The sequence below is a fragment of the Nannobrachium achirus genome, assembly GCF_963921795.1.
Source record: "Nannobrachium achirus genome assembly, chromosome: 4".
Lineage (NCBI taxonomy): Eukaryota > Metazoa > Chordata > Actinopteri > Myctophiformes > Myctophidae > Nannobrachium > Nannobrachium achirus.
Genome location: NC_137813.1, coordinates 20,318,084 through 20,345,820, shown reverse-complemented (window position 1 = coordinate 20,345,820; position 27,737 = coordinate 20,318,084). Strand labels below are relative to the sequence as shown.

The window sequence follows — 27,737 nt, the reverse complement described above, 5'->3', positions numbered from 1 at the left end:
TATCGGGATAGTTTTTTATCAAGATAAACGATAATATTGCTTATCGTCCCATCCCCAGTGTACGACCTTACGTATCCTCAGTTTTAGTGGCTTGCATGATGGTCTAGTACCTTTGGGTACATACAGACATAGATAACCCATGTTCTTTCAGCCACGCCGTAAAAACCCTGAAACAACAGATTGATGTAAACCATGGGGATATTGTTCTTGAAATGGATATTGCAGATTATATATAAACCGCATACGTACATGTAGTGTATCCATACTATAGTGCAGTGCTCTCTTGTGTAACGGAGGGCCGCAAATGAATTAACTCAGTATAGATGACTTTCAGTTCTACTCTCACAGGACAGAAATATGCATCCATGCAGTTATTACATTTCCATGGAGGCTGCAATGAACCTTTGATCTATCTGCATTTCTTATTCCCAGAAAACTCTTGTTTTCTTCTCAGCCACCCCTCTCAATATTTAATGATACTAGAAGCTCAGCCAATTTGGTTCTATTTTGTACGCTCCCTGAGTTAAATAAACACTGAGTAATTGCTAATGTTGTTTGGGGTCCCAGAGATAAAGCAAAGTATATCTTAACATGTGTAGGAGTTGAGGCATTACATTTTGTTAGACTCGGTTCCACAGATAAATATTGTGAAAATAGCCGACCAAGATCAGACTTGTAAATCAGCTTTTTTTCTCTCTTCTATTATTTTTACAATATGGCCAATGTTTGACCAGTCTTTATAGTATAGTTTTTGATTACTTTTGATGCAGTAATGGTCTTTTTCATTTTTTATTTTTTATTTTTTTAGGTATAAAAAAAATCTTAAGTCCTTAAACTATCAGAATTTGTCATCTGGGGACCCCCACAAAATCCGACCCACAGATCGAGAACCACTGGCTTTAACCATTAATACCTGGAACCACTTTAACTACTATTTTATGCTTTAGCTATTCAAAAATAGCAGATCTACAAGCTCGCAGCGCTGGCACTTCTTTGAAAAATTGTGAAATGTTTAGCAAATGTTTGAATTGTAACTCAAATATTAACTAAGGGTCCCTTTTAAATGAAAAGCGTCTCCCTGCCTCCCCTCCCCTCCATGTGTGCAGAAGCGTCAGATCCTGGTGACGCTGGTGGAGATCGCCCTGCCCCTGCTGTTCGCCAGCATCCTCATCGTGCTGCGTCAGAAGGTGCCCTTCAAGAACTACCCCAACGCCACCGTCTACGAGAGCTTCCCCGTGGACGCCCTGCCGCCCCACCTGCACTACCGCGGCTGGCAGCTGGCCTACGTGCCGGGCAACGCCAGCGTGGTGCGCCAGGTGGCCGAGGATGTGCAGCACAGCCTGGGCCTCACTGGCATCGCCTCAGGTGGGTCCCGCTGTCGATCCCGTCGACGAAAACTATGACGGAAAAATTTTCGTCGACTGCATTTTTTTGCCAGCTTGCAAAAGCTGGTCTGCAGATAACCTACACTGATGATATTGCTGTCAAACTAGCCTAAGCTGTCTGAGAAATCTATGAAAATGTTTAATCTGTAACACAATTCTATACAATACGTAGTGGGTTTCTCTCTCTCTCAGCTAAGGGGTCCTTGGCCTGAAAACGTTGAAGACCCCTGCAGAATGCCAAAATCTCCTGAATTTCTACCACTAGTCCTGTGCCTGGGGGGTATGCACACTCACAGTATATGAGGGATTGAATGTAGGTGTCTCAGAAGTAATGTTGGAGAACCCAGACCGGTGCCCGGTGGGCAGAACAGTCACATTTTACGTCCAGTTGTGCAATACCCGTTGTATCTGTCTGTGATGTCAGCACTATGATGTCAGTATGACAGACAGCATGCAGACAGACAGCCATGGTGGTGACACTGTTTATTATCAGTGATGTCAGAATGCTCATCTCCAAATTTGGGCAATGTTTCAGCATGAGGCTGTTACCATATGGTGGCGCCACTGTTTAATATCAGTGATGTCAGCATGCTCATCTCCAGATTTGGGCATTGTTTCAGCAAGCGGCTGTTACCATGGAGAATGTCAGCATGCTGATCTCCTAATTTGAGCATTGTTTCAGCATGCGGCTGTTACCATGGTGGCGCCACGGTTTAGTATCAGTGATGTCAGCAGGCAGACAGACGGTCAGACGGCGGACGCCGGAGGTACAGACATCCACTAAATTAATAGTTAGCTATATGGCTAAAAAGGAGGAGAACAAGTGTGAATGCATATATCATTAGATATTATTATATCTTTCCATTTATATTATTATAATATAAATGGTAAGTAAGGCTAGGGCTCCACCAAAATGACGGCGTCGTGCCGGCGTCGGACGCCGTCAAAAAATGAACCGGGGCGAATTTGAGCGTCCGACGCGGACGTTGACGTCGGCAGTGGAGCACCCTTCATTGATTAAAACGGGAGCGTTCCCTGCGTTGACGTTGACGCGACGCTCGACGCGCTCGGTGGAGCCGGGGGGTTAGATGGAATTCAATTCCCAAGGGATCCCACAAGGCCACTAAACCACTCAACAAGGATAGTCCACAATGTGTAAGCTTGTATAAAATGATTTTTTTAATGTAATTTCTTGTTTCACTGATGAAAACTAAATGAGAACTAAATAACAAAGCTACGATAACTAAAACTAAGGCTGAATTTAACTAAGTCTGAAACTAGACTAAAATGTTAGGGCGGGACTAGTGGAGAAGAGATCCAGCATAACTAAAATACATAATTTTATGTTTGGTTGAGCTCGGGTGTTGTGCTCTGAAAATAACAGATCTAATTGGAGAGAAAATGGGACAAAAAGTAATTGGCTACTCGAAATAAATAAAAAAGACTTGGAGATTAGCATTGGATGGATTTTTACATTGAATATGATATATAGTTGGATACTTAACTTGCACTGTGTAGAACATCCTGGACACTTTGTTTTGATTAGTGTTAAAACACAGAGGATTTTGCTGTGCAGTTCCTCCATACTAAAGTTCCCCACACTGAAATTCCCTTTGGTTTGTTCAAGCCACTTCCAGACATTAGGGTGACTTCATTTTCATTTTTATTTGACATTGTTTGAAAACTGTCTGTCTGTGTATCTGGATCTAATCTGGATCTAATCTTTATATATTATATACATTTTGTAATGAAAGTCAAAGGGGCTCTTATCGGGCTGTCATAGACGACTGACCTCATAGATGACTGACATCACAGGCTGACCACATGATCTTTTTTCTCTTAAGTGCCCGTATCAGTTCTACAATGTGAGGTCATTTGTGAGATCATTTGAGATCATCAATACTGTGATGCATTTCACGTATTACACGTGTCTCGTTTCGGCAGCAGCAGCAGCTAGTGCTACCTTGTAACCTCCCCCACCACCAGAACCTTGTGTACTGTATCTATGGACTCGTGTTTCTGGGGGAGGTCAGTATTAGCCACTACAGCTGAAATGTGATACGTGAAATACATGAAACGGTGACGAAGAAAGGAAGAAAATAAATTATTGATTATATTTGACACAGGGTCTAAATTTCAGGAGACCACCTCAAAGACCACTACTAGTTATACTGTATGTACTGTATACGTATTGAGCAACAGTGGGTCGGGAGTCGGGAGCCATTTGTGGGTCACGGGTCGATTTCTATGGTTCATGACTTGAGCAAATATCGTGACTAGTAATTGAAGCCGAGGCCGAATTGGGCCGAATCGCATGGATGAGCCCTGACAGCACATGGTTGGTGCTACAGACTCCAAATTTCGCACGCCGATAGCTCAGACCTTTGCCTACGTTCTTAGCTAGGCCTCGACCCGACCCGATATGCGGTTTTCCGGAACCAACGCTAAAGGTTCGGAATCTCCATATGCGGAGTCCTGACTACTAATTGAAGCCAATGGACACCGAATCCAAATGGCCCGAATCGCATGGATGAGCCTTGACAGCACATGGTTGTTGCTACAGACTCCAAATTTCGCACACAGACAGCTCAGACCTTTGCCTACGTTCTTAGCTAGGCCTCGACCCGACCCGATACACAGTTTTTCGGATCCGGCACGAAAGATTTGGAATCTCCGTATGCGGAGATGACTGACATCGGGCTGTTCCGGAGCAAGCGCTGACTCATTGTGACATCACTTCATAAAAGGCTCTGACATCACATACGCTAGATGAGTCAACTAAAAATCTCTCTGAGTGTGGCATAAACTAAAGTCTTTCTTCCTCTCACTTCGAGGTGAGCAAAGTTCAGGGTGCTCTTTAGAGCGGTTGGGTTCAGGGGAATTAGCGGGCTGTGCCTTTAAGAGAACCAGGTGAATAATGTGGATAAGCCCGGGCAGTTCCCTCTCACGCTAAACTTAAATAATAAAGGGGAATAAGGAGCCCAGGGGCTAGGGAACTCCGGGGCGCTCTGTAAATAAGTAAGGGGTGCTGTGTCTGCAGAGATCTCCATATATGGGCATAAGTGGACAAAGGCAAACAGATGGTCAAAACGGGTCCTATGACAACAGGTATAATGGGGTTTGCATTAAAGGGTAAGGCCGGAACCGGTACTGTGTCTGCAGAGATCTCCATATATGGGCATAAGTGGACAAAGGCAAACTGATGGTCAAAACGGGTCCTATGACAACAGGTATAATGGGGTTTGCATTAAAGGGTAGGGCCGGAACCGGTACTGTGTCTGCAGAGATCTCCATATATGGGTATAAGTGGACAAAGGCAAACAGATGGTCAAAACGGGTCGAATTAGTTTTTTTCTATTCCTACGTTTTGTTTTGAATTATTTCAGAAGATTTGACCCAATTTCCTTTTATAAATAAATACAAAAAAATAATAATAATGAAAATGGCTGACCCACAAGCTCTCGGCGAGTTGCATCCATAGAGTTATAATAAGAATACCGAGGACACCGGATATCCCCGCCCGTCCAATTGCATTGAGTTGCTCACCCAGCGCATGAAGCGCACTTCCGCGTTTGAGACGCCTCTGAAACGTGACGTAGTGGGGCTTTTATTTTGCTTCTATGACGCATTTTGCGTCATAGTTTTTGTTCATGGACGCGCTGCTGGGGCTCTAATTCATGAACGAGCACTTCCGGTATGAACGCGCGTCAATACAAAGAAGCCTAGATGCGCGTTCATGATTAGAAGCCCCGACTGCAGTACCTCAAACGGCCACCATGTTGTCCATTTTGCTTCAGGGCTCCCCCAGGGTTCTGGGGGCTTGGTTGCATCACACCCCATTGAACCCCATTGAACCCCAACCTCGCAGTCTCATGGCGGACACTCTAACCACAAGGCCACTGGGCCTACTGTCCGTGGTGCAGCACAAATACCAGGGTGACGAGACGACCCTGCATGACACCCAAATACACACACACACACACTCACTCACTCACACACACACACACACACACACACCCCAACTCAGTCGCTGAGACAAGGGCCGACATTGTCACTGGCAGACAGGTCAGGTGTGCCTGATAAGGCTTTGATAGACAGTCAGGAACACAGGTAAGGGGTTTACAGGCCTGTATATCTGCAGGCCGTCCCATAAAAAAAGCGGACGCGCCTTGTGTGATCCCAGTGGAGTCGCACGCGAATAATTTAACCTTTCTCAAATGATCGCAGCTGGAGGAGGAGGAGGGGAGTTTTCAGGATGGCGGTTTGGAATGTGTCACGCACACGCACGCACGCGCGCGCACACACACACAGAATGACATGCCGTGTAGACTGTCCTGCTCGCAAGATATAGCGAGATGCTCTGTATGCACAGACAAGTTTTTCCCCAAATGTCTTGAATCACTCTCTCAACATGCTGGTTGCGCGGTTTCTCGTGCGGTGGAATGCACTGCATTTCTCATCATCTCTGTTGGGTGGAAACCTCCAAAACTGTTACTTTTCAGCATTCACATAAAAAAATTGCAAAAGTAGCAGATCTACAAGTTTGAAACACGCCGCTTCGAGCCACGTTTCGAGCTAGCAGATCTGCTACTTTTGATGCTTTTGTGGGACACTGTAGTGTGATCAAGTTGGGCATTGATTTGTGAAAAAAAAGTTATGGAGTTAAGAGGTTTCTGCCTGACAGCAACGTTACTCAGCTGTTAAGATCAGAGAGGAAAGTGGCCAGCAGTGTGGACTTCCTGTTATTACTGGAGTGGTTGGCAAATAGTTGGCATTGACAACTTCCCTTGGTCAACCTCTGCATACCAGTGTTTATTTTATGCAACTGACCTTGATTTGACTGTGTGTGTGTGTGTGTGTGTGTGTGTGTGTGTGTGTGTGTGTGTGTGTGTGTGTGTGTGTGTGTGTGTGTGCGTGTGCGTGTGCGTGCGTGCGTGCGTGTGTGTGTGTGCGCGCGCGCTGGCTTAACTCTTTAACACACAGAATCTAGGCTGCAGAATACCTGCATGTGTGTTCATGATAAGATTAGAAATACCATTAATACCATTAGAAATACCATAGACCTCTTTGTCTTGGATTGCTCAAGTTGTCCCATATTGGCCTTGACAGAAAGAGCACTGGTTTCTTCGTGTGTGTGTGTGTGTGTGTGTGTGTGTGTGTGTGTGTGTGTGTGTGTGTGTGTGTGTGTGTGTGTGTGTGTGTGTGTGGTGTGGGTGGGTGAGTGTGTGTGTGGGTGTGTGTGGGTGAGTGTGTGCGTGTGTGTGTGTGTGTGTGTGTGTGTGTGCGCGCGCACGCACGCCAGTCTGAGCCTCTTTGTATTCTGTATTCTTTGTATGTGACCTTACTCTGGAATTAATGCTTTCCACGAGGCCTGTCACTATTATTGCATAATTGCCTGATGCCATTTATTTGAGCTAATTGTTTGGTAATTTCCATTTATTTTTATGAAATTAAAGTTTCTCCCTATTTTGGGCAGTTGGGGCAAAATCATCCAGTATTAAAATTACATTACTTGTTTTTATTATTGGTACTTGTTAGTAGTAATTTATTTGTGCAGATAATCATTTGTTAATTCATGTGTTCACAATGTGCAATGCCAAAAACTGAATGTAATCATTAATCACAATTATTTTATACCAAAATGTCATGAACGTGAGAACCCTACTTTGGATATCAACTAATGCTGAGAGTTATAGTACACTAGAGTCCTGTGTTTCCCAAACCTCTCGAGACCCAAGAGACATTAGACGTTTGCCCAGGACCCAAACTAGTGAGAATACAAGCACACGTGTCGCAAGCTTGTAGAACGGTTATTTTTTTATATATATTTTTATTCATGGTACTTCATAGATTTGTTTTGTTTGTTTTAAAATGTATACATTTATTTTTTTAAATTTTATAAAAAAAAGTTTTTTTTAAATATATCTATATATTTTTTTTAAATGTAGGAAAAGATTTCTTTCTCGAGTTGTGACTCATAAATATTGGTCTGTGACCCACAAATGGGTCCACGACCCACTCTTTGAGAAACTCCAGTGCACTGGACAGTGGACAACCCTGGGTGTCAATTTCACCAAGTATAAAAATGGACCAAGTGACCGTGGTCCATGTTGTTTCCACTCTGAGCCAAATGAACACTCAGGGTTTTGCAGTGCGTCTTGGAGAGGATAGACCAAGGTCACTGAATGAAGGCACAGACACCACAACGGCTACGTGGGACGTGAGGCGAATGCCACTTGTCAACTCGAGTCGTGTTGACAAGTGTGTGTGTGTGCGCGCGTGTGTGTGTGCGCGCCCGTGTGTTTGTGTGCGGCCGGTGGCCGCCTATATTAGTTATACTTTGGAGGGACAGATGTTCCCACAAGTATTAAGAAAAGATTCAGGTTGATGCTAGGATTAGGCATTTGTAGTTATGCCTGATTTCTACTTAGTTAAGTGATGGCGTCATGCACCGAAAATAGCTCTTTTGCAAGCAACGCAGTGTGGCGCGTTAGATCATCTGTTTCCGACTTCAGGGTTAGTGTTAAAAATGGCATACGCAATTATATAGCATATTCATAAAATTGCAATCCTAAAATGTTGATGTCCTCACAAGTATGCTAAACATAAACGTCTGTGTGTTGTGTTCCATCTCCAGTGCGGGGCTTTGAGACGGAGCAGCTGTTTGAGGACTATGTGAGACACGACCCCCTGTCTGGAAAGATCCTGGCTGCTGTGGTGTTTGAACATCCCTTCACCCACGACGACGAACCCCTGCCAGCGCAGGTACCGTACAGGGCTGTCACGATTATGACCTTTTACATGACGATTAATTGTCACTCAAATTATTGCGATTAACGATTGAATTGTGTTTTTAGTCGTTGACAATTACAATTCTGTTTGGCCTTTGGGCTTTGAAGGTGCACATGGCAGATACTGTACGACACATAACCTAAATGTGTGTATGTAATCCGCGTATCTCAAGAACCGTTCGTCCCACCGGCTTCAGATTCGGCATGCGCGTTCCCCGCCGCGGCGCTGAGTGCAGTGCCCGGCCTCGACCCGACTCGATACGCGGTTTTCCGGAACCGGCGCGAAAGGTTCGGAATCTCCATATGCTCCCCCACCCCCCAATTAATATTAGTATTAAAAAAAAATCCCTTCACCAAAAATAGCTATTCTGCAAGCTCACAAGAGCTTCACGATCTCAGCCTCTTCTCACTTCCAGGTTTCAAGGTGCGTGAAACATAATTTACACATAATGACACAATTCACAAATAATTAAACGCACTCAAATTATAAAGGGCTGTTCTTTTTCTCGCTAGCTTTCTAAAGCCCTGACAGTATGCTGAGGCACTGTAGAAATTGAGTCTCATTCTACAGAACCTTGAGAGTAAAAGTGTTAAAATTCATAATATGTGAGGAGAGATTCTGGCAGGCTTAACAGGTTGGGCTGGCTGGCTGGCTTATGTCTGCATAGAGGAAAAGAGGGAATCAAAGAGAATTCCTCCCAGGTTTTTGTGTGAAGCGTGTTTTCATGTGTCTTTGTGTGTCTTTCTCTCTGTCTTGTTTTCAGCGTAGACTAGCTCTGAGAGCTACATTCAGTCTGTCACCGCCTGCGTGAGCTACTCTTTCCTCGGGTTGATTAGCTCCAATACCACCAAAGAGACAACTCTTGTAAATGGTCTTTGGTGTGTCTTTATAGCCCCAGGCAGCTTGGGTGCATCGTATATGAACAGGCAGAAAATCAACAATGGGAAAGTGCTTTGCATTAACATTTGTTTACTTAGTATGAAATATGAAACACAAATTCCACATGATATTATTAAGGCGAGGCAATTCTGAAGGTTCTTGTGAAATTAATTCAGTATCTTGAACATGTCTATGCCTTGCCTCTACTCAGTTGATTCCTTTATTCAAGTGCACATCTCATTCAGACAAACCGACCATGCAGTGTGTCCACATCCACCAGATTCATTATAAGTGACACTGGAGTGAAGTGAAGTGAACTTGAGTGGCAATGAGACGTTTTTGTCTGCTACTCTTGCCAGCCACCGCTCTCTTTGCTCCACAAAGCCTGCTTTCCCCATGGCATTCTGTTGAGTTCTCACTTGAGCCCAACTGAAACTAGTTTATTGGGGCCGATCATTTTGGACAGTCCTAGAGTTTACAGTTTAGGCATTTAGCAAACGCTTTTAATCCAAAGCGACTTAAAATAAGCAGGTAATACATCACTATAATAAGCAAGATAATATGTCAGTACATCAACAACGATACAACAAATGCATAGGACTGTCAATATAGAAAAATAATAATAATAACGCACCTAATCAGTAAAACATCTTTTTCTAAAACCTAAAAATGCTATCTAGCTTCATGTGTGGTCATCAAGGGAAAGGGAGTGCTACAGTAGTGCTATGGGTTTAGGTGGAGTCTGAAAAGGTGAGTCCACGGCAGAAGCTAGGGAGTGAGTCTGTAGTTCTAAGTGCGACAGGGAGTTTATTCCACAGTTTGGGTGCCAGGAGGGCAAATTGTCTAGGACGAGTGGATTTTTGTCCTGGGGTTTTTAGCGAGGGTTCTGTCAGCATCCCTGTGTTAGCTGATAGGAGTGAACGGGTGGGGTTGGAGGGGTGATCAGGTTTTGGAGGTATGGAGGAGCTGTACCTTTGGCTGCTTTGAAGGTCAGCATCAGTGAAAAAGACCTATGAAAGGAACACATATCTTATATTCATACAATGAACAAGCAAAAGTAATTATAAAATACATACAAATTGTATTTTATTTGAATAACATTTAAGCCCTATAAAAATGATCATTGCCACACGCGAGCTTCTTGGCTATAAAACAAACAAACAATTATAAAACATCTGCTGCACAATTGCGGTTGTCAGATAAAGGTCGTAATATTCTGTCTCTAGTTTTCACTCTTCATCATTTTCTCTCTCGCTCTCTCTCTCTCTCTCTCTCCTCACACAGGTGAGCTACCACCTGCGTTTCACCTTCACCCCTCGGAACGCCCCGCCCAAGGAGAAGTCCGAGCTGAACCCCAATAATGACCTGGACTGGCACACCCTCAGCCTGTTCCCCCTCTTCCAGCTGCCCGGACCCCGGGAGCAGTACGACAAGGAGGGGGGCACGCCTGGTGAGTGACGCATGCACGCACGCACGCACGCACACAGTGAACAAACTTTAGTAACATGCTGATGGATAAATGAACACTGAGGACTTTCTTTCTGTGCAGTTCCCTTTCTGTCATTATAATGCGTGGAGGCCATGTTTACACACACACACACACACACACACACACACACACACACACACACACACACACACACACACACACATGCACAAGTTAATTGTTCATCTGTAGCATTTTGTACGTTCTCATAGACCAAGTTCAGCTCCCTCATCCATCTTGTGATGTGTGGAGGTCATGTTTACTTCTCCGACGCAGCCATCCGAACCAAGGCCTCGCCCACGAGGTCCTGTGAGGGTACATAGATGGTGAACAACAGCTCGAGGGAACCTGCTTCGTGGCGGAGGGGGCCATCTCTCAATCACCGAATAAAAGAATGAGTAGAAGCTTAGCACTTAGGTACATCGGCTAGAAATTCAAGTGAGCATGGAGAAGCCAAAATGCCACGGCCGCCCGTCATTTACTTTGTGATCGAAACACAGATCCCACTCGACACAAAGCATTACCACGTTCCCTGAGGGAGCGACAAGCCTCCCTGCTGTCGGAGTTCCCATGGTAACCACGGCGCCGCAGCGGGCCCACAGCTTAGCCCTGATTGGTGTGTCATCGTGCCCCGGCTCGTCGTGCGGCGGGTCGAGGCATCTGGCCGCCCTTCTCCGACCCCCATCAGAGACGCTGTCGACTCGGAGCCCCCGGTACGGTGGTATACGTGCCCTCCACCTCGGCGCGGTGCGGACTCATTGCCTCTGAACAAGGCAGCAATAACAAACGAGGCTCCTAGATGAGGTCACGAGACTCACGACAGCTCCGTGACACACAGGCCACACTTCCTTCAGACAGGCTCGTGTTGCAATCAAGTTTTAGTTTTGTTTAGGACTCGTGACGAGAGTGGACACGACAGGGCTTTTAGAATCTCATGAATATGGATTCAGACCCCCACCACCACTTCTCTCTCTCTCTCTGTCTTTTGCACGCACATGCACACCCCGCACACACATAATGGCCAGTTACAGCAGCCACTTTAATTCCTCAATACCCCTCAAACAATTTGCATTTGAAGACACATTACTGTACATTACTATGTGAATTTGAAGGGCTGGCCTTCCGAAAATGTACATTAAACATTGGTAATGTCATTTGCTCAGTCCATATGACTGATTTCATTTGGATTTCATAGAAGCCAGCATGTCTTCTAGGCTATTTTCTATGTTCTTATTTAAGATTAGAGCATCTGAAGTGGTCAAACTAGCAATATGTTCAGAAGCATCTTCCATAAATCCTAATTGTCTCGAATATTTAATAAGTCTTAAGATATTTTGCTTTAGGAAAGCAAAGGTTAAAGTGTAGAACTAGAACAGCAGGGACAATATTACTAAATAATAAAACATTATAATTGTACATGTTGTGTACAGCTTTGTCAAAAGAAAATATTAGAATATTATGTAGAAATAATTCCTGTCTTAATGGGTTAAATGCAGGTTATTTCAGAGAGGGCTTCTCTTAGGGGTGGGAGATATGGTGATAAATATCGTTGAGACGATACAATGTCTCCACGATATTCCTTTTCAGAGATATCGTATATATTGTGATACAATGAGGGAGCCTAATTGCCTAACTGCAGAATGCATTTAAACCTACATTTTGGTCTAAATCAGTAGTTCCCAATCTTAAAATGTGAAGGTCTCCCCTTAACTCTGACAGTATACAAATGAAACCAAATGGACATGTTAAGGGTCTGTTTGGTTTCATTTGTATACTGTCAGAGTTACATACTTGTAAGGGTCAATTTAGACCTCCCAAAAGGAACCCAGAGGGTCTCTGGACCCCATTTTGAGGACCACTGGTCTAAATGGTCTGTTCTTTTAGTTTGTGTTAAAGGTGATACACCATGAAAATTCACTTTTCCTATTTTAAAACCTTTTTTGGGGTCCCACTAGCACCTTCTATCCTCACAAAGTCCCATTTCAGACCGCTGTGTCTTTCTCTGGTTTTGGGAAGGTGGAGGTTAAAAGCATCCCACGGGTTCTCAAAACAGGCTGTCCAGATTTGCTGCCGTTTGTGACGTCATAAACGGCCGTTTTTGAAGATTTTTTTTTTTTTTTTTTTCAAAAAGTTCAGTTCAGGCCAAAGGTGGTACTGCAGCTGAAAATGCTCTGAGAGCCATTCAAAAATGAGAGGCTCTCTATTCAGGAGTGGTAATTTAGCCTCAAACCTTTTGAAAAACGTTTTTGGGACATAAACAATATGACATAAATACTTTTTAAATGCATGGTGTATCACCTTTAACATGTAGCTGGTTGTACCGTTACGTAACTTGAAAAATAACCATAAAAACCAAATGAAAAAGAATTGTGATAAGATTGTGTATCGTGATACAGCTTGGAAGAATATTGTGATATTGTATTTTTCCATATCGCCCAGCCCTAGCTTCTCTGTATCTTTCTGTGTGTTTTAAATGCAGGTTATTTCAGAGAGGGCATCTCTGTATCTTTCTGTGTGTTTTAAATGCAGGTTATTTCAGAGAGTGCTTCTCTGTATTTTTCTGTGTGAACAGGTACACATTATTGTGTATCATTATTTTTTGCTTTAACTATTGAAAAATAGCAGATATACAAGCTCACATCGCGGCACCGAGTGCCGCGCTGCGAGCTTGTAGATCTGCTATTTTTGAAAAATATTTTTCAAAATTTTGATTCTATAAGTGTCTTTTGAATCCTTCAAAGGTTTTTTGAAAAACCCTATGTTTCTATGTCAGCAATCTGGCCAGCCATCGTCAAAGAAAAGGTCCTTTTCACTTAACTGGAGCTCAGTTAGTCTGTTCTTGAGAGACTACTATGTCAGTGAATCTCAAACCTTTTCATGTGAAGGACCCACAAACTGTCCACGGACCCCCATCTGAAAATATTTAGTTCCAGGGACCACCCAGAAGCAAAATTTGAGTTACAAACGTTCGCTTAAAAAACACATTATATTCAAAGATTTGCACCCATTTTCAGGACTTTTTCAAAAATAGCAGATCTACAAGCTCGCAGCGCGGCACTCTGTGCCGCGCTGTGAGCTTGTATATCTGCTATTTTTTAATAGTTAAAGCATCCACTAATTTTAGGCCTAAATGGGTTAAATGCAGGTTACTTCAGAGAGGGCTTCCTGGCGGTGCAGCATGCGGTGGACCGGGCCATCATGCGCTCCTACAACAGGGCGGGCGCGGCCTCGCTGCTGGCCCAGACCAGGGTGGTGCTGTCCCGCTTCCCCTACCCGGCCTTCCTGTACGACGTCTTCATCCTGGCCATCCAGAACCAGCTGCCCCTGCTACTGGTGCTCAGCTTCACCTATACCTCGCTCAACATCGTGCGCGCCGTGGTGCAGGAGAAGGAGAGGAAGCTCAAGGTGTGTGTGTGTGCGTGTGTGTGTGTGTGTGCGTGCGTGCGTGCGTGTAGGTCACTGTTTCCCAAACAGTGGGTCGGGACCCATTTGTGGGTTACAACGTGTGACACGTTGTAAGCTTGTAGATCAGCTATTTCTGCTATTTTCAAAAGTATACAATTATTAAATAGTTCCGTAATCTGTGTGTGTGTGTGTGTGTGTGTGTCTGTGTGTGTGTGTGTGTGTGTGTGTGTGTGTGTGTGTGTGTGTGTGTCTCAGGAGTACATGCGCATGATGGGCCTCAGCAACTGGCTCCATTGGAGCGCCTGGTTCCTCATGTTCTTCCTCTTCATCTCCGTCTCCGTCTTCTTCGTCACTCTGCTCATCTGCATTCAGGTGAGTCTACAGAACGCTCCCAGCGCACATCTGTCACCTTTTGCCTCCGCCATGTTTGAGCATTTGGCCTTTTTTTTGTCTTCTTTTGTTATAACCATGGGGTCCCCCAGGGGTCTATACTTCGTCTCCTCCTTTTTTCCCTCTAAACAAAATCTCTTAAAAAAAGAAAGAGAAATAATTCTCACAAAGCTTATAGATGTGCCATTTTCTGCAAAGGTTTACCTATTCTCTGAGAAAACATGACACATACCTGTCCAGTATAGGGACGCTAGGGTTCATCATGTGGTTAACGACAAGCACCAAAGGCAGAGAATATCTCTGCTGTCGGGCCAAAACCTCCCAAAAATAATAATAATTAAAAAAAAGGTTTTGACCGAAGGGCTTTTTACTACTTTTCATTGGTTCAATATTATTTTAACCAACACACAGATGTAAAGGTTGTTCAATAGCACATATTTATGAAAAAAGAGAGGGCCAATCGGGTGGAGTTAGCCGGTTTGGCAGAAATGTTGGAGTTAGGAGGTTTTGTTCCAAGCACTTTTTACTACTTTCCATTGGTTCAATATTATTTTAACCAACACTCTGATGTAAAGGGGTTTCAATAGCCCTGATTTATGCCAAAAAATCAAAAGCCTTTTTGGCCAGACAGTGACGATATCAACATTCGGCCAAACTCTGTTGGATGCCTTAATATCAGTCAATAAAGTTAGCTGCAGTTCTTATTCTCAGTCTGGATCCTTCTTTTTAGAAGCAGCACAACCTTTTTGATCCCATTAAAGACGAGCACCAAATTCCTTTCTTACATCTTGGAGGATTTGATGTGTATCGATTGCACCAAATGCGGAAAAAACTGTCATCTTAGGTGAACCCCTATGGAGCTGTCCTGACCTACAGTGACCCCTCATTGGTGTTTGTCTTCCTGCTGGTGTTTGCCGTGGCCACCATCAACTTCAGCTTCATGATCAGTGCCTTCTTTTCAAGAGGTAAGATGGGTGGATGGATGGATGGATGGATGGAGGGAGGGGGGACGGAAGGAAGGAAGGAAGGGAGGGAGGGAGAGAGTACTCTGTGTATCTTGTGTGTGGCATGGCTGTAGGCCAGGCCTTCTAGAACAGGGTTTGTCCTTAATGTATGTAAACAAGTATGTTTGACTGTCCCATCGATCACGATTTCATACTTTGTATGATAGTGTCGTGCGGGGCCGATGTATGTGCATCTCTTATGCATTATATGATTTTTATTTTATTAAGGATACCCATTAGCTGTTGCCGTAGCAGCCAGCTAGTCTTCCTGGGGTCCACACACAATATATTTTCTCTTACTTACACTAATGTTGTCCTTGTGAAGTACGTTTTTTCAATTATTGCTGATTTATTCATTCCATTTGGCTAAAATGAGATGTAGAGCGTGTCGGCACACGTCAACCAGTACAGTGCTGCTTCACCACTGAAAATTGGGATTTGCACACAGCAACTTTCTATGAATAGTTAGAGATTGAACAGGGAGGCCATGCCCTTATTAGACTCTTGGTCTTTTCATTGTGCACAGTACACCTTTGTGTGTGTTTATTGCAGTGTCTTCTTGCATTTGCTTTTCACTCTGTGCATGTTCCTTTCGAAGTAGGTCAGGATCTTGTTGCTTGCCTCGTCTGTCTGAGCTCTAAAGCATGAATAGAAGCATTGATAGAAAGCCCCATCAATGATAAAAGCAATCTTCTGCACAATGACAGGGAAGATGTAGTGCTGTGTGTGTGTGTGTGTGTGTGTGTGTGTGTGTGTGTGTGTGTGTGTGTGTGTGTGTGTGTGTGTGTGTGTGTGTGTGTGTGTGTGTGTGTGTGTGTGTGTGTGTGTGTGTGTGTGTGTGTGCATTTGCATACACACATGCATTTTGCAACAAGCTCGGTATGAGTGACAACAGCATTTCCTTCAAATTCAGCAGCACTGTATTTCCGCTACATCAGTCAGCGGCTATGTGTGAGCCCATACTGTACATACATTCACTTTCAGAATGTAAATCCATTATGACTATTGTTACTAAATTAATTGGCTTCCAAATGAAATCCTATTTTTACTCATCCACAGCATGGTAGTACGGTAGAGAGAGACATGCTTTATGATGACTAGAAAAGATTCATAATTGCCTTCCGATTTCACATAATTACTGCCGTTCCTCTTCTACTCCCCCGAAGCTTTTGATACAGGCTGACATCTGTCCCCTCCAACTGTCCAAAAAGGCAGCTCAGATGGCTCAGTCCCGTTTGCCAGTTAGCCGAGAAATCACACAAACACGTTCTTATTTGCCTTCTGGCTTCTGTTAGGGCACAGGGGAGGAAATAGAGAGTCCGGGGCCTCTCACTATGAAATAATACAACAGAACAGTGTGAGTCTTATCATCTAGCCCTGATGACTGTAGTCCACATGGGTCTGACTCTGAGAAGCACTGCATTTACGGTATATAGTGCTTTTTGAGTTTTCTGACAGCTGAAAGTGATTTAAGATATTCAGCGCACTTCACATTCAGTGGCTGAGACAGGACACCAAAATGCTCGCTGGAAGCAGTCAGGGGTTCACTCGGGGTCTTGCTCAAGACAGCCTCTCTGCCTGCTGATCGACTCAAAAGATATGCGAGACTGTGCTTTCTTTTGTTGGTTTACGCGGAGGGGTTGAATTTCCATTCAGTCATATTGTGTTGCTGGTTGCACTAAAGCCAAACTATCCTCTCCATCTGTCATCAATTCAATTGAAACGTATTATAGTGCCTTATCACTACAAGTTGTCTCAAGACACTTTAAAGTGTAGAACAGAGACCCGATGTCTCTGCTTTGGGAGAAAAAGAAAATACACAGCAGCCCATGGTTGTTCTTCATGGTCCCCTCCTGTCTTTCCAGTTCTACTTGCTGTCTTTTCTTGCTTACTCCCTTTTATGGTCTTGCCCTAGGCTGGCCTTTTATGAATGATTGATGGTTTGTTGTTGCAGGTGACAGAGATAGTGTCAGAAAAATAGGTCAGGTACCACATCTGTACTGTCCACAGTTAGTTAGTTACCACACAAGCCACAACACAAGTCCTAAAGATAAGTATTCATGGGTATACAAGGGTCTCTTCAGTCTTAATCGATTAATAATATTTGACTAAACTTGCAGGCCATACTCATAGAATATCCTCAAACTAAGCTAAGCTTATGGAATTTATTGCCTGAGATGTTGCCTTATTTAAAACATGAGAGTAGAGGGAAGAACAGAAAGAGGGGCTTATGTATTTCCCTCATGGCCTGTCTTGTGACAAGGCCTGTCAACATACGTCAAAACACTTTCCACTTGGCCTGACGCTGGCTTATTATTTCACACAAAGACGTTCCTTTCCTTCACCCACCCACCCTCGATCTATTTAGGAATAAATAATGGTACTTGATCAATAATGTACACCATTCAGACACAGCATGGCACATTGTCTGACTTGAAATATTGTCATTATCTTCAGAAATGCAAGTAAAAATAACCCTTTGAGTCACATGTTGTCTTCTTGCACAACTCTCATCTGTCTTCAGCCTGTCTCCTCTCAATACTTTTTCCTTTTCGTGTATTGGGGATTATTACAATAGAAATGCAGTGGCATTCTTTTGATTGGGCTGCATTTATGTACCTCAAATGACAAAAAGTCAAAGTCATTTGACGTTTTCACAGCACAAAACGGGTACCTAGACATTTGATTTATTATGTTTTGTCTGAAATGACTCGCAATCAGAAAATTGACAACAATCAGTTACACAATGTTTTTTTTTTTTTTTTACTTTACTGTATTAATGTAAATCAGAACCAATGTCCTATGCATGTGGGCACATAGGAATGCCACCTCTATTACACTGACAAAGAAAATAATGAATAAAGCTGTGTATACTTTGTGCATATATAGAGTACTGTACATCATGCTTCATTAGAGTTGCTAAATAAACATATTGTTGGCAAAAAATGGTATACTATTTAATCGGAACCAAGAGAAACGCACTATAACATAATGGTATAGAGAAATCTTCAGTTCTTCCCATGGAAAGATAGAGATAAGATAATAAGATTATCTTTACAAATGGTAGCCACTGATAAAATTACCCACTCCATAAAGGAAGGCACACACTGGACCAGAGGGCTTCTGAGGCCCTTGTTCTATTTACCCTATGAGTGGCTGGCATGTAAGCATGACTCTGTAAGGCAGGGGTGGGCAACTTTGATGATGGTGAGGGCCACTATATTTCCACCTTCACTCCAGAGGGCCACAATGCATATTGCTATGTCCTACTTTGTCATTCTAGTATCTCATTCAAAAGAAGCAAAAAATAGCCGATCTACAAGCTCAAAACGCATCGCAGCGCGATTATTTTGAATTGGAATCCTGAATAATTTTGTTGTTAATTTGAATTGGAATCCTGAAATGTAACATTTTGATTTAATTTCAAAGGCATTTAGTTATATACTCATGTTAACTTTATGAACTTAAATACAAATACATTGGATATAAAAAAAATACATTTTAATACTACTTTGCTAGTCATTAAGCTACTAATATAGACTGACATAATTAAAGCAGGTCATATTAGGAATTATAAAAGCTGAAATCAATAATATATCAGTATTCCGGTATTAATCTGTGGGCCGCATTAAGTGAAGGTGCGGGCCGCATGTGGCCCCCGGGCCGCCAGTTGCCCATGCATGCTGTAAGGGATATGGTGGACATATTTTAAGAGGTTTCTTTTTAAGTAGAGCAATATTACAACCTTCCTTGTATTTTATTCTTTGTCTTGATTTATTTTTTTTGTTTCTAGCCAACGTAGCAGCAGCTGCGGGTGGCTTCATCTACTTCCTGAGCTACCTGCCTTACTTGTTCCTGTGGCCACGCTACGACCTGCTGAGCCATACCCAGAAGACGTCTGCCTGCCTTATTTCCAACGTGGCCATGGCTATGGGGGCCCAGCTTATAGGGATGTTTGAAGGCAAAGGTAAGATGAACACATAATAGACCTTATCTTATGCAACATGTGGGTTGTCTGGGTGGCATATAGCAGTGGTTCTCAACCTTTTCAGGCCGCGCCCACCCAAATAATCATATTTCAACTGGGGACCTCCCCAAAAATTCATATTTGAGTTGAGGCATTACATTTAGTTTGACTAAATATTGTGAAAATAGCCTATCTCCAAGCTCACAACGCCTTATGGGCTTTTTTATTTCATTTTTTTAGGTATTTAAAGTCCTAAAATGAAACTTCACTCTCATCTGGGTACCCCCCAAAATCATGTGGGACTCACAGGTTGAGACCCCCCATAGAGACAAAATACCTGGATTCAGTTCCTAGTTCTTTTTGTGGGTGATGGGAAGGTTTGACCAAGGGTCTTTGTTGCTACACTAGCGGCCCCTGCTGGGTGGTTCGGGGAGGGGAGGTGGAGGAGAAGGTGTGAAAGACCAAAACAGTTATACACTATAATATTTGTCATATATCTGCTGTTTTTGAAAAATCTGGAACATTTTTGCAAATCTTTGAATGTATATATTTTTAAAGCAGACATTTGTAACTCAAATCTTTGCTTCTGGGGTTGTTCCCTGGAACAAAATATTTGTGGCCAAATACATATAATTCTACTGGGGGTCCTTGAAATGAAAACGTTTGAGCACCACTGACATAGAAACGGGTTTTCAGAAAACTGATAGAATTTAGAAGATTTATAGAATCGGGTCCTGACGTCTAAATGGATTAATGTTCTGTCCTCTCCTCCCCTCCTATAGGAACGGGGATCCAGTGGTCCAACCTGTTTGACTCTGTGACGGTGGACGATGACTTCTCCCTGGCTCAGGTCATGGCTCTGCTGCTGCTGGACGCCGTGCTGTACGGCCTGGTGGCGTGGTACGTGGAGGCCGTCTTCCCCGGGGAGTACGGAGTACCTCTGCCGTACTACTTCTTCATCCTGGTACGCATTAACATCCTGACATACTGTATGCATGCACCCTCTGCAACAACCAAACACTGATTCACACTTAGCGGTACGACAGAGCAGACCAGTTTGTGGCCTTGTGGTTAGAGTGTCTGCCCTGAGACTGGGAGGTCGGGGGTTCGAACCCTGGTCGGGTTCATACCAAAATGAAATGGGACCAGTGCCTCCTTCCTGCTTGGCACTAAACATCAAGGGTTTGGGGATGAGTCCCTGCGACAACATGTCCAGGGGCTGTACTTGTACAACAACAGTAAGACGCCTAAGGGTGACAAGCGAACTCTGGCCAGTGATGCACCGTATATCAGACCAGATACCCACATATGGAGACCCCTGGTACCCATATATGGAGATCCATGTACATGGATTGGACTGTATATGGAGGTATGCCGTGAGACCCCAAACATGCTTACTCAGTTATTAGTTATGTGAAAGTCCAATGACATCTGACATCATACAATCCCTTCTATGCCCATATATGGAGATCCCTGTCTTTAGAACCAGCCACGCAGATATGGGCTGTCTACCTCCATATAGGGCATTCCCCTATGAATGGTGCATTCCCATATACATGGTGCATTTGTTATGATTTCCCGGACGCAGTGTGATTTTCACTGGAAACCATAACCTCTTTTTGAGCGGGGCTAACCGCTCCAATACTCTGCTTTGTGTGTATGACCATGTGTTTTTCCAAGTGTCTTTCCATGGTATCAAATACTGATGTACTGTAGTTACATATCCAAGTGTTTTTCCTTTGTACCACCTATTATCAAGAATATGTCAGCCCCTATCCTGTGACTTCATGTGGGTGTCTATCATCATCATCAGCATCATCATTTCACATTTAATATTACGTTTGGGAACAGAAGCCTTGATGCGTTGTCCATTTCTCTTTGCAGGTCAAAGGTTCAGTGGAAGGCTGTCTGGTTAGCGCTTTGTTTGTTGTCGGGTCTTTGTGAGAGTGTAGTGAAAGTGTCTCAGACAGGGTGACACCGATAAGGTTGTGGTTTGTTGGTCACAGGAAGTCTTTGCGCTCAGCTGGCTGGGGAGACAGGAAGTCCGGGTCTCTCCAGCCAGAACAGGCGAGGCTTATCTAGGCAGCGCGCCCACGAAAAGGAAGCACTTTCACTCGCATATGCACTCATAAATAAACATTCAAGACGCATTTCCATACCACCCTGAACACGCCTGATCTCGTCCAAGACGCATATCCTGGCACTAGCGGGACTTCCAGACACGGGCGTGGAATGAGCATATGCGCACTTCACTGTATAGCCATTGTGTGTGTCTGTTTGTGTTTGTTGAACCATTTAATTGTCCAACTGAGATAAAGGATTCTTAAGCAAAATGTCCTCCGGATTGAATGAGTCACAGGTGACTCCAGGTCTGTAGAGATGAGGGGGTAAATCCTCCACTGTACTGTGGACCCCTAGTCTGCTACAGGTGCAGAAACAAGCCTAGATAAGCCATAGCCTATATATTTTCCCGTCGCACATTTGAACTAAATACCATATTCTCAATATCAACTCTCAATTCATATACCAGTCCATCAACTCCAAAGCAAAGCTAGGCTAAAATGCTTTTGTTTGTTTTCTACCAGAGGGTGTTGCCACATTTGCTATATTCTGTGAGTGAAACAAGCGAACAGGCCTATGAAAACAATCAAAAGAAGCAAACCATTTTCACCACTTGAGTTTGATTGATTGATTGAAGACTTTATTAGAAGTTTGCATAGGAAAAGGTACAGTTTCATGACGGTACAGTTCACTGGTACAAGGTCTACTAAAAGGAGATCCATGAAAAGACTAAGCTTATTTCCACCGGAAACCATTTAAGTATCTCATATAACATTGAATGACAGACAAATAGAACACAGTACTATGCAGTAGATATGTAAAGAAAAACAAAAAAGAAGACAGTAAGTCTAAAACAAACAGTATATACAAAGAAGGGGCAGGGGAGGGTAGGGTTGGGCTAGGTTCATTTTTTACCAGTTGCGAACGGCTGCTGCCTGTAAGTGGTTTTTCAGGGCAATTTTAAAAGATGCTAGTGATCCACACTCCTTTATGGCCTTCGGTAAGGCTTTCCACATTTTCGTGGTATAGCAGAAAAAAGAGTTTGACCCTTTGTTGGTTTTGACTCTGGGTTGAAAGTGATCTGTGGCGCTGCCTCTGGTGTTGTAATTATGGACATCCTTAATGTTTATAAAGTATTTTGATAGGTACTTGGGTATCATAGTGGTGTAGTGTATCTTGTACACCAGGCCCATTGCAAGTTGCTGTACTCTGTCATCTACTCTGAGCCACCCCACTCTTAACTGGTGAGTAGCGGTGAGGTGAGTCTGATAGGGAAGGTTAAGCAGGACCCTAATTAGTTTATTTTGGGCTGTTTGGAGTTTAGTTTTCAGGGCTTGTGGTGCGTCACGATACCATACGTGGACTCCGTAGTCAAAGAGGGGCTGGATTATTGCACCAGCTATGGTCTTCAGTGTGTTGAAATTGACCTATTACATCAGCTTTTCTTTAAATATATAATCTTGAAAGCAAGCCCAAATAAGCAACTACACTTCGGAAAACAAGCCCAAACAAAAGCAACCCGCAACTATAAATATTAACAAGCGTCTTTAAAGGAAAACAAGCCCAAAGTCACTTAGAATAAGCAGACCTGGCAACACACTGGCACAAACAAATCAGTGCAAAAACAATGTTCTTTCTGCTGACTAGAGTCTGTGCTTCGTCTGTGCCAACTAAATGCCACAGACTGCTACAGACTGCCAGGCTGAAGGAGTTGGAAAGAGTCTCTTGTAGTCTGTTTGGTGGAGAGCCACATTTACATGTAGTAAGAGAAGAAACATGCACATCTATTACAAATAAGGCAGGCGCTGAGCCAAACCGTAAAAAGAAAGAAAAGAGGGAACACAGCTCGCATGATGCTGAGCTCCATTTTAAAAATGATTTATTGCGGCCAGTGGCTGCCAGAGTGATGTTTTGAGCCACACACTCTCTAGCTGTCTGATGAAGAGAGTGTGTAGGGTCAAAACGTCACTCGGTCACTCATTGGGAGCAATAAATCATTTCTTAAACTGGAGCCCAGCAGTTGGCCAGCCTATAATTATTTGAGACGTCAGATTGAATGCGATTATGAATGTCAGTGGGTTTTTATAAATATTTTACCAATTGTTCACAAGAGCTTGTGTAATAACTACGTTGGATCCAAGGTTTCTGCGCAACAGTGACAATATGAGATGGCAGAACAGCTCCAGGGAGTTTTATCAGGGAGTAGTCTTATTCACGAGGGTGTACCCAGCTGTGTCGATCATTACTGGGACAATGCCAACAACGTCAGTCCTCGGCCTGCGACCTTCTATAGTTTTCCTCTGAATGCCTTGCCATTCTTCCTCTCGGTAGGCGATTTCCTCAATGTTCCAAAGAAAAAAAGGGCAATTACGTACATACACAGGGCATTAATGTGTTCCTGGTATCGTTTTGCATCATCACTCCTGACAAGAGGATGTAACCACTGTGCAATGAGTGTCTTGTGGCAATTGACCTTTATGTCTGGTCATTGAGTTCATTCAATTGTGAACACCTCAAATGCCCTATACTCATAGATAGGGCATATAGACACAAACCTAACTTCCACTTTGAGTGACGCAGACTGTGTGCCGTGCACACTCCAGTCCTAACAGTTCACTACACTCCCACCAGCGGTTTTAACTAGCAGGTCATCAATATTTATTGATTATGCGCACTCACTGTCGGTCACAGCACCGTTTGCTGTATGCTTTGCTCTTTGAACTGTGTTCGCTGTGTGAAGGGTATTTGACAACATTCTTTGTAAATTTGACCTGTAGAACAGGGGTCTTCAACGTTTTCAGACCAAGGACCCCTTAGTTGAGAGAGGGATGAAGCAGGGATAGTTCCATTGTTTGACACCACAATCATCAGTGTATTTTGGATTCATATCAATTTGTGTTTTCAGATATTTAACCACTTGAGCAGTTATTATCTAATAAACTTGACCTTTTACTCTGTACTTAGTCTGCTCTTTTTCCCCTCTACACCAAACCTCTTTGCCAAAAATAGCAGATCTACAAGCTCACAACTTGTGAGCTCTGCTATTTTTGGCTACAGTTCTCAGAATATGGACACTAGGGTTCAAGTTGTTAAGATAAAAAAGATTGGAAGATTTGGAGGACCCCCTGTAGTAACTCTGAGGACCCCCTGTTGAAGACCCCTTGAAATGTGAAAGTTTGAGAAACACTGCCTTGCTTGGTGTCGACCCCTGCGGCCATCCATGTCCGCCTCCATTCCCTCTGCCCTCACCGTCCACCCCTCTGTCTCCGTCCCCAGCCCTCCTACTGGTGCAGCAGCCCCCGCATGGCCCTGGTCAACGAGAAGGAGGAGGAGGAGGACGCCGAGAAGGCCCTGAAGGGCGAGTTCATCGAGGAGGAGCCAGCTGGACTGGTGTCCGGGGTCAAGATCAAGCATCTGGCCAAGGTGAGCAGCGGAATGACCACCGAGGCTCACAGGGGCAGCCCCTTTTTGGCTTTAATCCTGTCATGACAAGGGCACAGATGGAGAGCTCTGCCATTGAATGTACAGAGGGGGTTTGTGGGGAAATGAGCAGCAAGGCTGTGTTGATTTTGACCACATATTTAGATTTAGTTTTAGTCAAAAATCAGTTTAGTTTTAGTCATATTTTGGTCATCTGAAAGGTTTTAGTGTTAAGGTCTTTGCACACTGCTGTGTTTCAGAGCACGTAAATAAATAAAAAACTACCTCACCTTATGTATACGCTGTGTGCGTATTATAATTTTTCGGACTAGAGTCTTTCCAAAACGCAACGAAAATACGCAGCAGTGTGCAACCAGCTTAAGTCTAGTTTTAGTTGGCTAAATATCAAACGATTTTAGTTGACTAAATCTACAGTTTAGTCGACTAAAATGTATTTTGGCAGGCCTTGATGGCGTCGTAATGCCTGATTTTACTCTTGGTTGCATGCTGAAAATAGCAGATCTACATGTACAAGCTCACAACGTGTTGCGCTGCGACGCATTGAGAGCTTGTAGATCTGCTATTTTCAGAGCACAACACTGAGTGGAACCAAACAAAATTTCTTAGTTCTACTGGATCTCTTCTCCACTAGTCCCTCCCTAACATTTTAGTCTAGTTTTTATTTGTTGACGAAATTATCAATGTATTTAGCCTTAGTTTTAGTCATCACATCAGCTTAGTTTTTATTTAGGTAGTCAACGAACATTTTTCGTCCTAGTTTTAGGGAGGGGGTTTGAAGTGGGTAAATAAAGCAGCAAGGTTAATCTGTCCTCAGTGGTGGTCTGAAGAATGTGTGTTTGTAAATTCCTTTTTTGATTTTGGCTGCCCGTCAGGAATTCACTCTGGGCAACAAGACGCGTCAGGCTGTGCGGGACCTCACGGTGAACATGTTCGAGGGACAGATCACTGTGTTGCTGGGTCACAACGGGGCCGGAAAGACCACCACGCTGTCCATGCTGACAGGTGACCACCTTAAACACTCACAGCATGCGGGCAAACTTGAATACACTCCATTACAGTTGAAGAGAGTGTGTGTGTGTGTGTGTGTGTGTGTGTGTGTGTGTGTGTGTGTGTGTGTGTGTGTGTGTGTGTGTGTGTGTGTGTGTGTGTGTGTGTGTGTGTGTGTGTGTGTGTGTGTGTGTGTGTGTGTGTGTGTGTGTGTGTGTTGGAGGGTGGGGAGGGGCGACAACGACAGGAAACAGGAAGCGATGAATATTTAAATTGCTTCAACACCTGTTGCTACAATGTTCTACACCTAGAGCGGGCAAGAGGGTCAAAACGGGTGTCCAGTCCAGCCCATGTGCTGCTTTTGAGAACAACAGAAAAAACGGGTGCGGTTAGACTACTTAACCCATTTTATGCCACCTTTTCACCACTAGAGGGCGCCCAGTGGCCATAGAAAACACCCATCCACAAGCGCTGTAACAGCACAAGCCCTGCGCAGCCATTACAAGCCTGAACACTTTCCTTTGTGTCATCAACAGGGACAGGATGAAGTTAGCTTGAAGTTAGCAATTGGCTACCAAGCATTTTAGAAGCCCTATTTTCGGCGATTTAGCCATGATTAAACCTTGCACACCTCATGGATATGCATGGAACAGAGAAAATGAGCTCTAAAGATCCTGGATTGCATTGGAGTGGATGGTAAATATCGGCGGCGCGACGCTCTCGCGGGCCGTGTAAACAGATCTGGCCAAGGTGAGCCGGCGGCCCGGCTCGAAAAAAATAAAATAATAATAATATTTTTTAAAAAGCCCAACTAGTTCGGGATAGGCACCCAGGACGATCCAAATCATCCCGAACTAGTTCGGGATAGGCACTAAAGCAAACTCGCTCCCTGCCAATTAATATGGGCTTTTTGGCTCATATTGCCATAAATCTCCATAGACTTCCATGTAATTTATAGTGCACAGATCATGCACGCCCATGCACAGATCATGCACCATGTTTGTGCAGGCTGTTCACAGCTTTCAAACAAAAAAATCAGATTGGAAATCCGTTCAGGCATTCTTGAGAAAATAGCCATTATGTTTTACATGTTATGTAAGCAAAGATGGCTGCCCTGTATGAAAGATGGGGTTGTATGGGGGGTGGAACATACAAAATCGGGATTGAAATCATGTTTACTAGATTCAATGGGGTCCAAAAAAATTTTTTTTTAGATTTTTTTCTAAGTAAAAGTCGATTTAAGTCGTTTGGCAGGGAAGTCCATAGTGAGATAGTTGATCTGAAAGATCGTTTGGCACTGAACTAGTTAAGAAAACAATAGAAGGTGATGGTCTGTAGTTAAAGTTTACTGCTCCACTTGTATGAGACTCTACTCAACTCCTGTCCAACTAATCCTGAGTGACCCAGTTAATTTCCCCTCTTTGCAGTCACACACAATAATTGCATACTAGAAGATTTTGTTCTTGTTTTGATTAGATTGTTTCATAATTTTGGTTCTCTAGAGTATATTTTGATTACTTAAACAGTTTCCAGCTTTTGAATGAAAGTGATACTTGATACTAGATTAAAATATGATTCTGATTACGCATTGTGCATTTGACTATACTTTACGCGTGCGTGCGTGCGTGCGTGCGTGCGTGCGTGCGTGCGTGCGTGCGTGCGTGCGTGCGTGTGCATGCAACAACGTTAATGCAGTTTTTTTATGTGTATGTCAAGTATGTCTTACTTCTCTGCAACTGGGTTAAATTACTATTTAAATTAAGGCCATGTGCAAGTCTGTGAACGTGGCCAAAGTAGACCAATGTAATGGCCAAACATCTATTTTCAGTTCAAACTAGCTCACTAGCTGTACATTCCTGACAGTTTTATATATGAAAGTGGGGTTGCAAAAGCATACATTTGAGAACCGTAGTGCAGTAGTACGGGAGCAGCTGCAGTTT

General features: G+C 43.6%; 1 protein-coding gene across 3 annotated transcripts in view; it reads left to right on the top strand.

Annotated features, from left to right (window-relative positions):
* The window catches only part of abca3b (ATP-binding cassette, sub-family A (ABC1), member 3b), a 67,191-nt gene that overhangs the window by 6,259 nt on the left and 33,195 nt on the right, over positions 1-27,737 (top strand). For all 3 annotated transcript variants that reach the window (XM_080724953.1, XM_080724951.1, XM_080724952.1), the window contains exons 3-12: positions 1,107-1,365; positions 8,023-8,150; positions 10,341-10,506; positions 13,688-13,947; positions 14,203-14,319; positions 15,182-15,302; positions 19,135-19,308; positions 20,091-20,272; positions 24,646-24,792; positions 25,683-25,812. In XM_080724953.1, the coding sequence (XP_080581079.1) occupies positions 1,107-1,365; positions 8,023-8,150; positions 10,341-10,506; positions 13,688-13,947; positions 14,203-14,319; positions 15,182-15,302; positions 19,135-19,308; positions 20,091-20,272; positions 24,646-24,792; positions 25,683-25,812 (1,684 nt within the window). The remainder of the gene's footprint in view (positions 1-1,106; positions 1,366-8,022; positions 8,151-10,340; positions 10,507-13,687; positions 13,948-14,202; positions 14,320-15,181; positions 15,303-19,134; positions 19,309-20,090; positions 20,273-24,645; positions 24,793-25,682; positions 25,813-27,737) is intronic.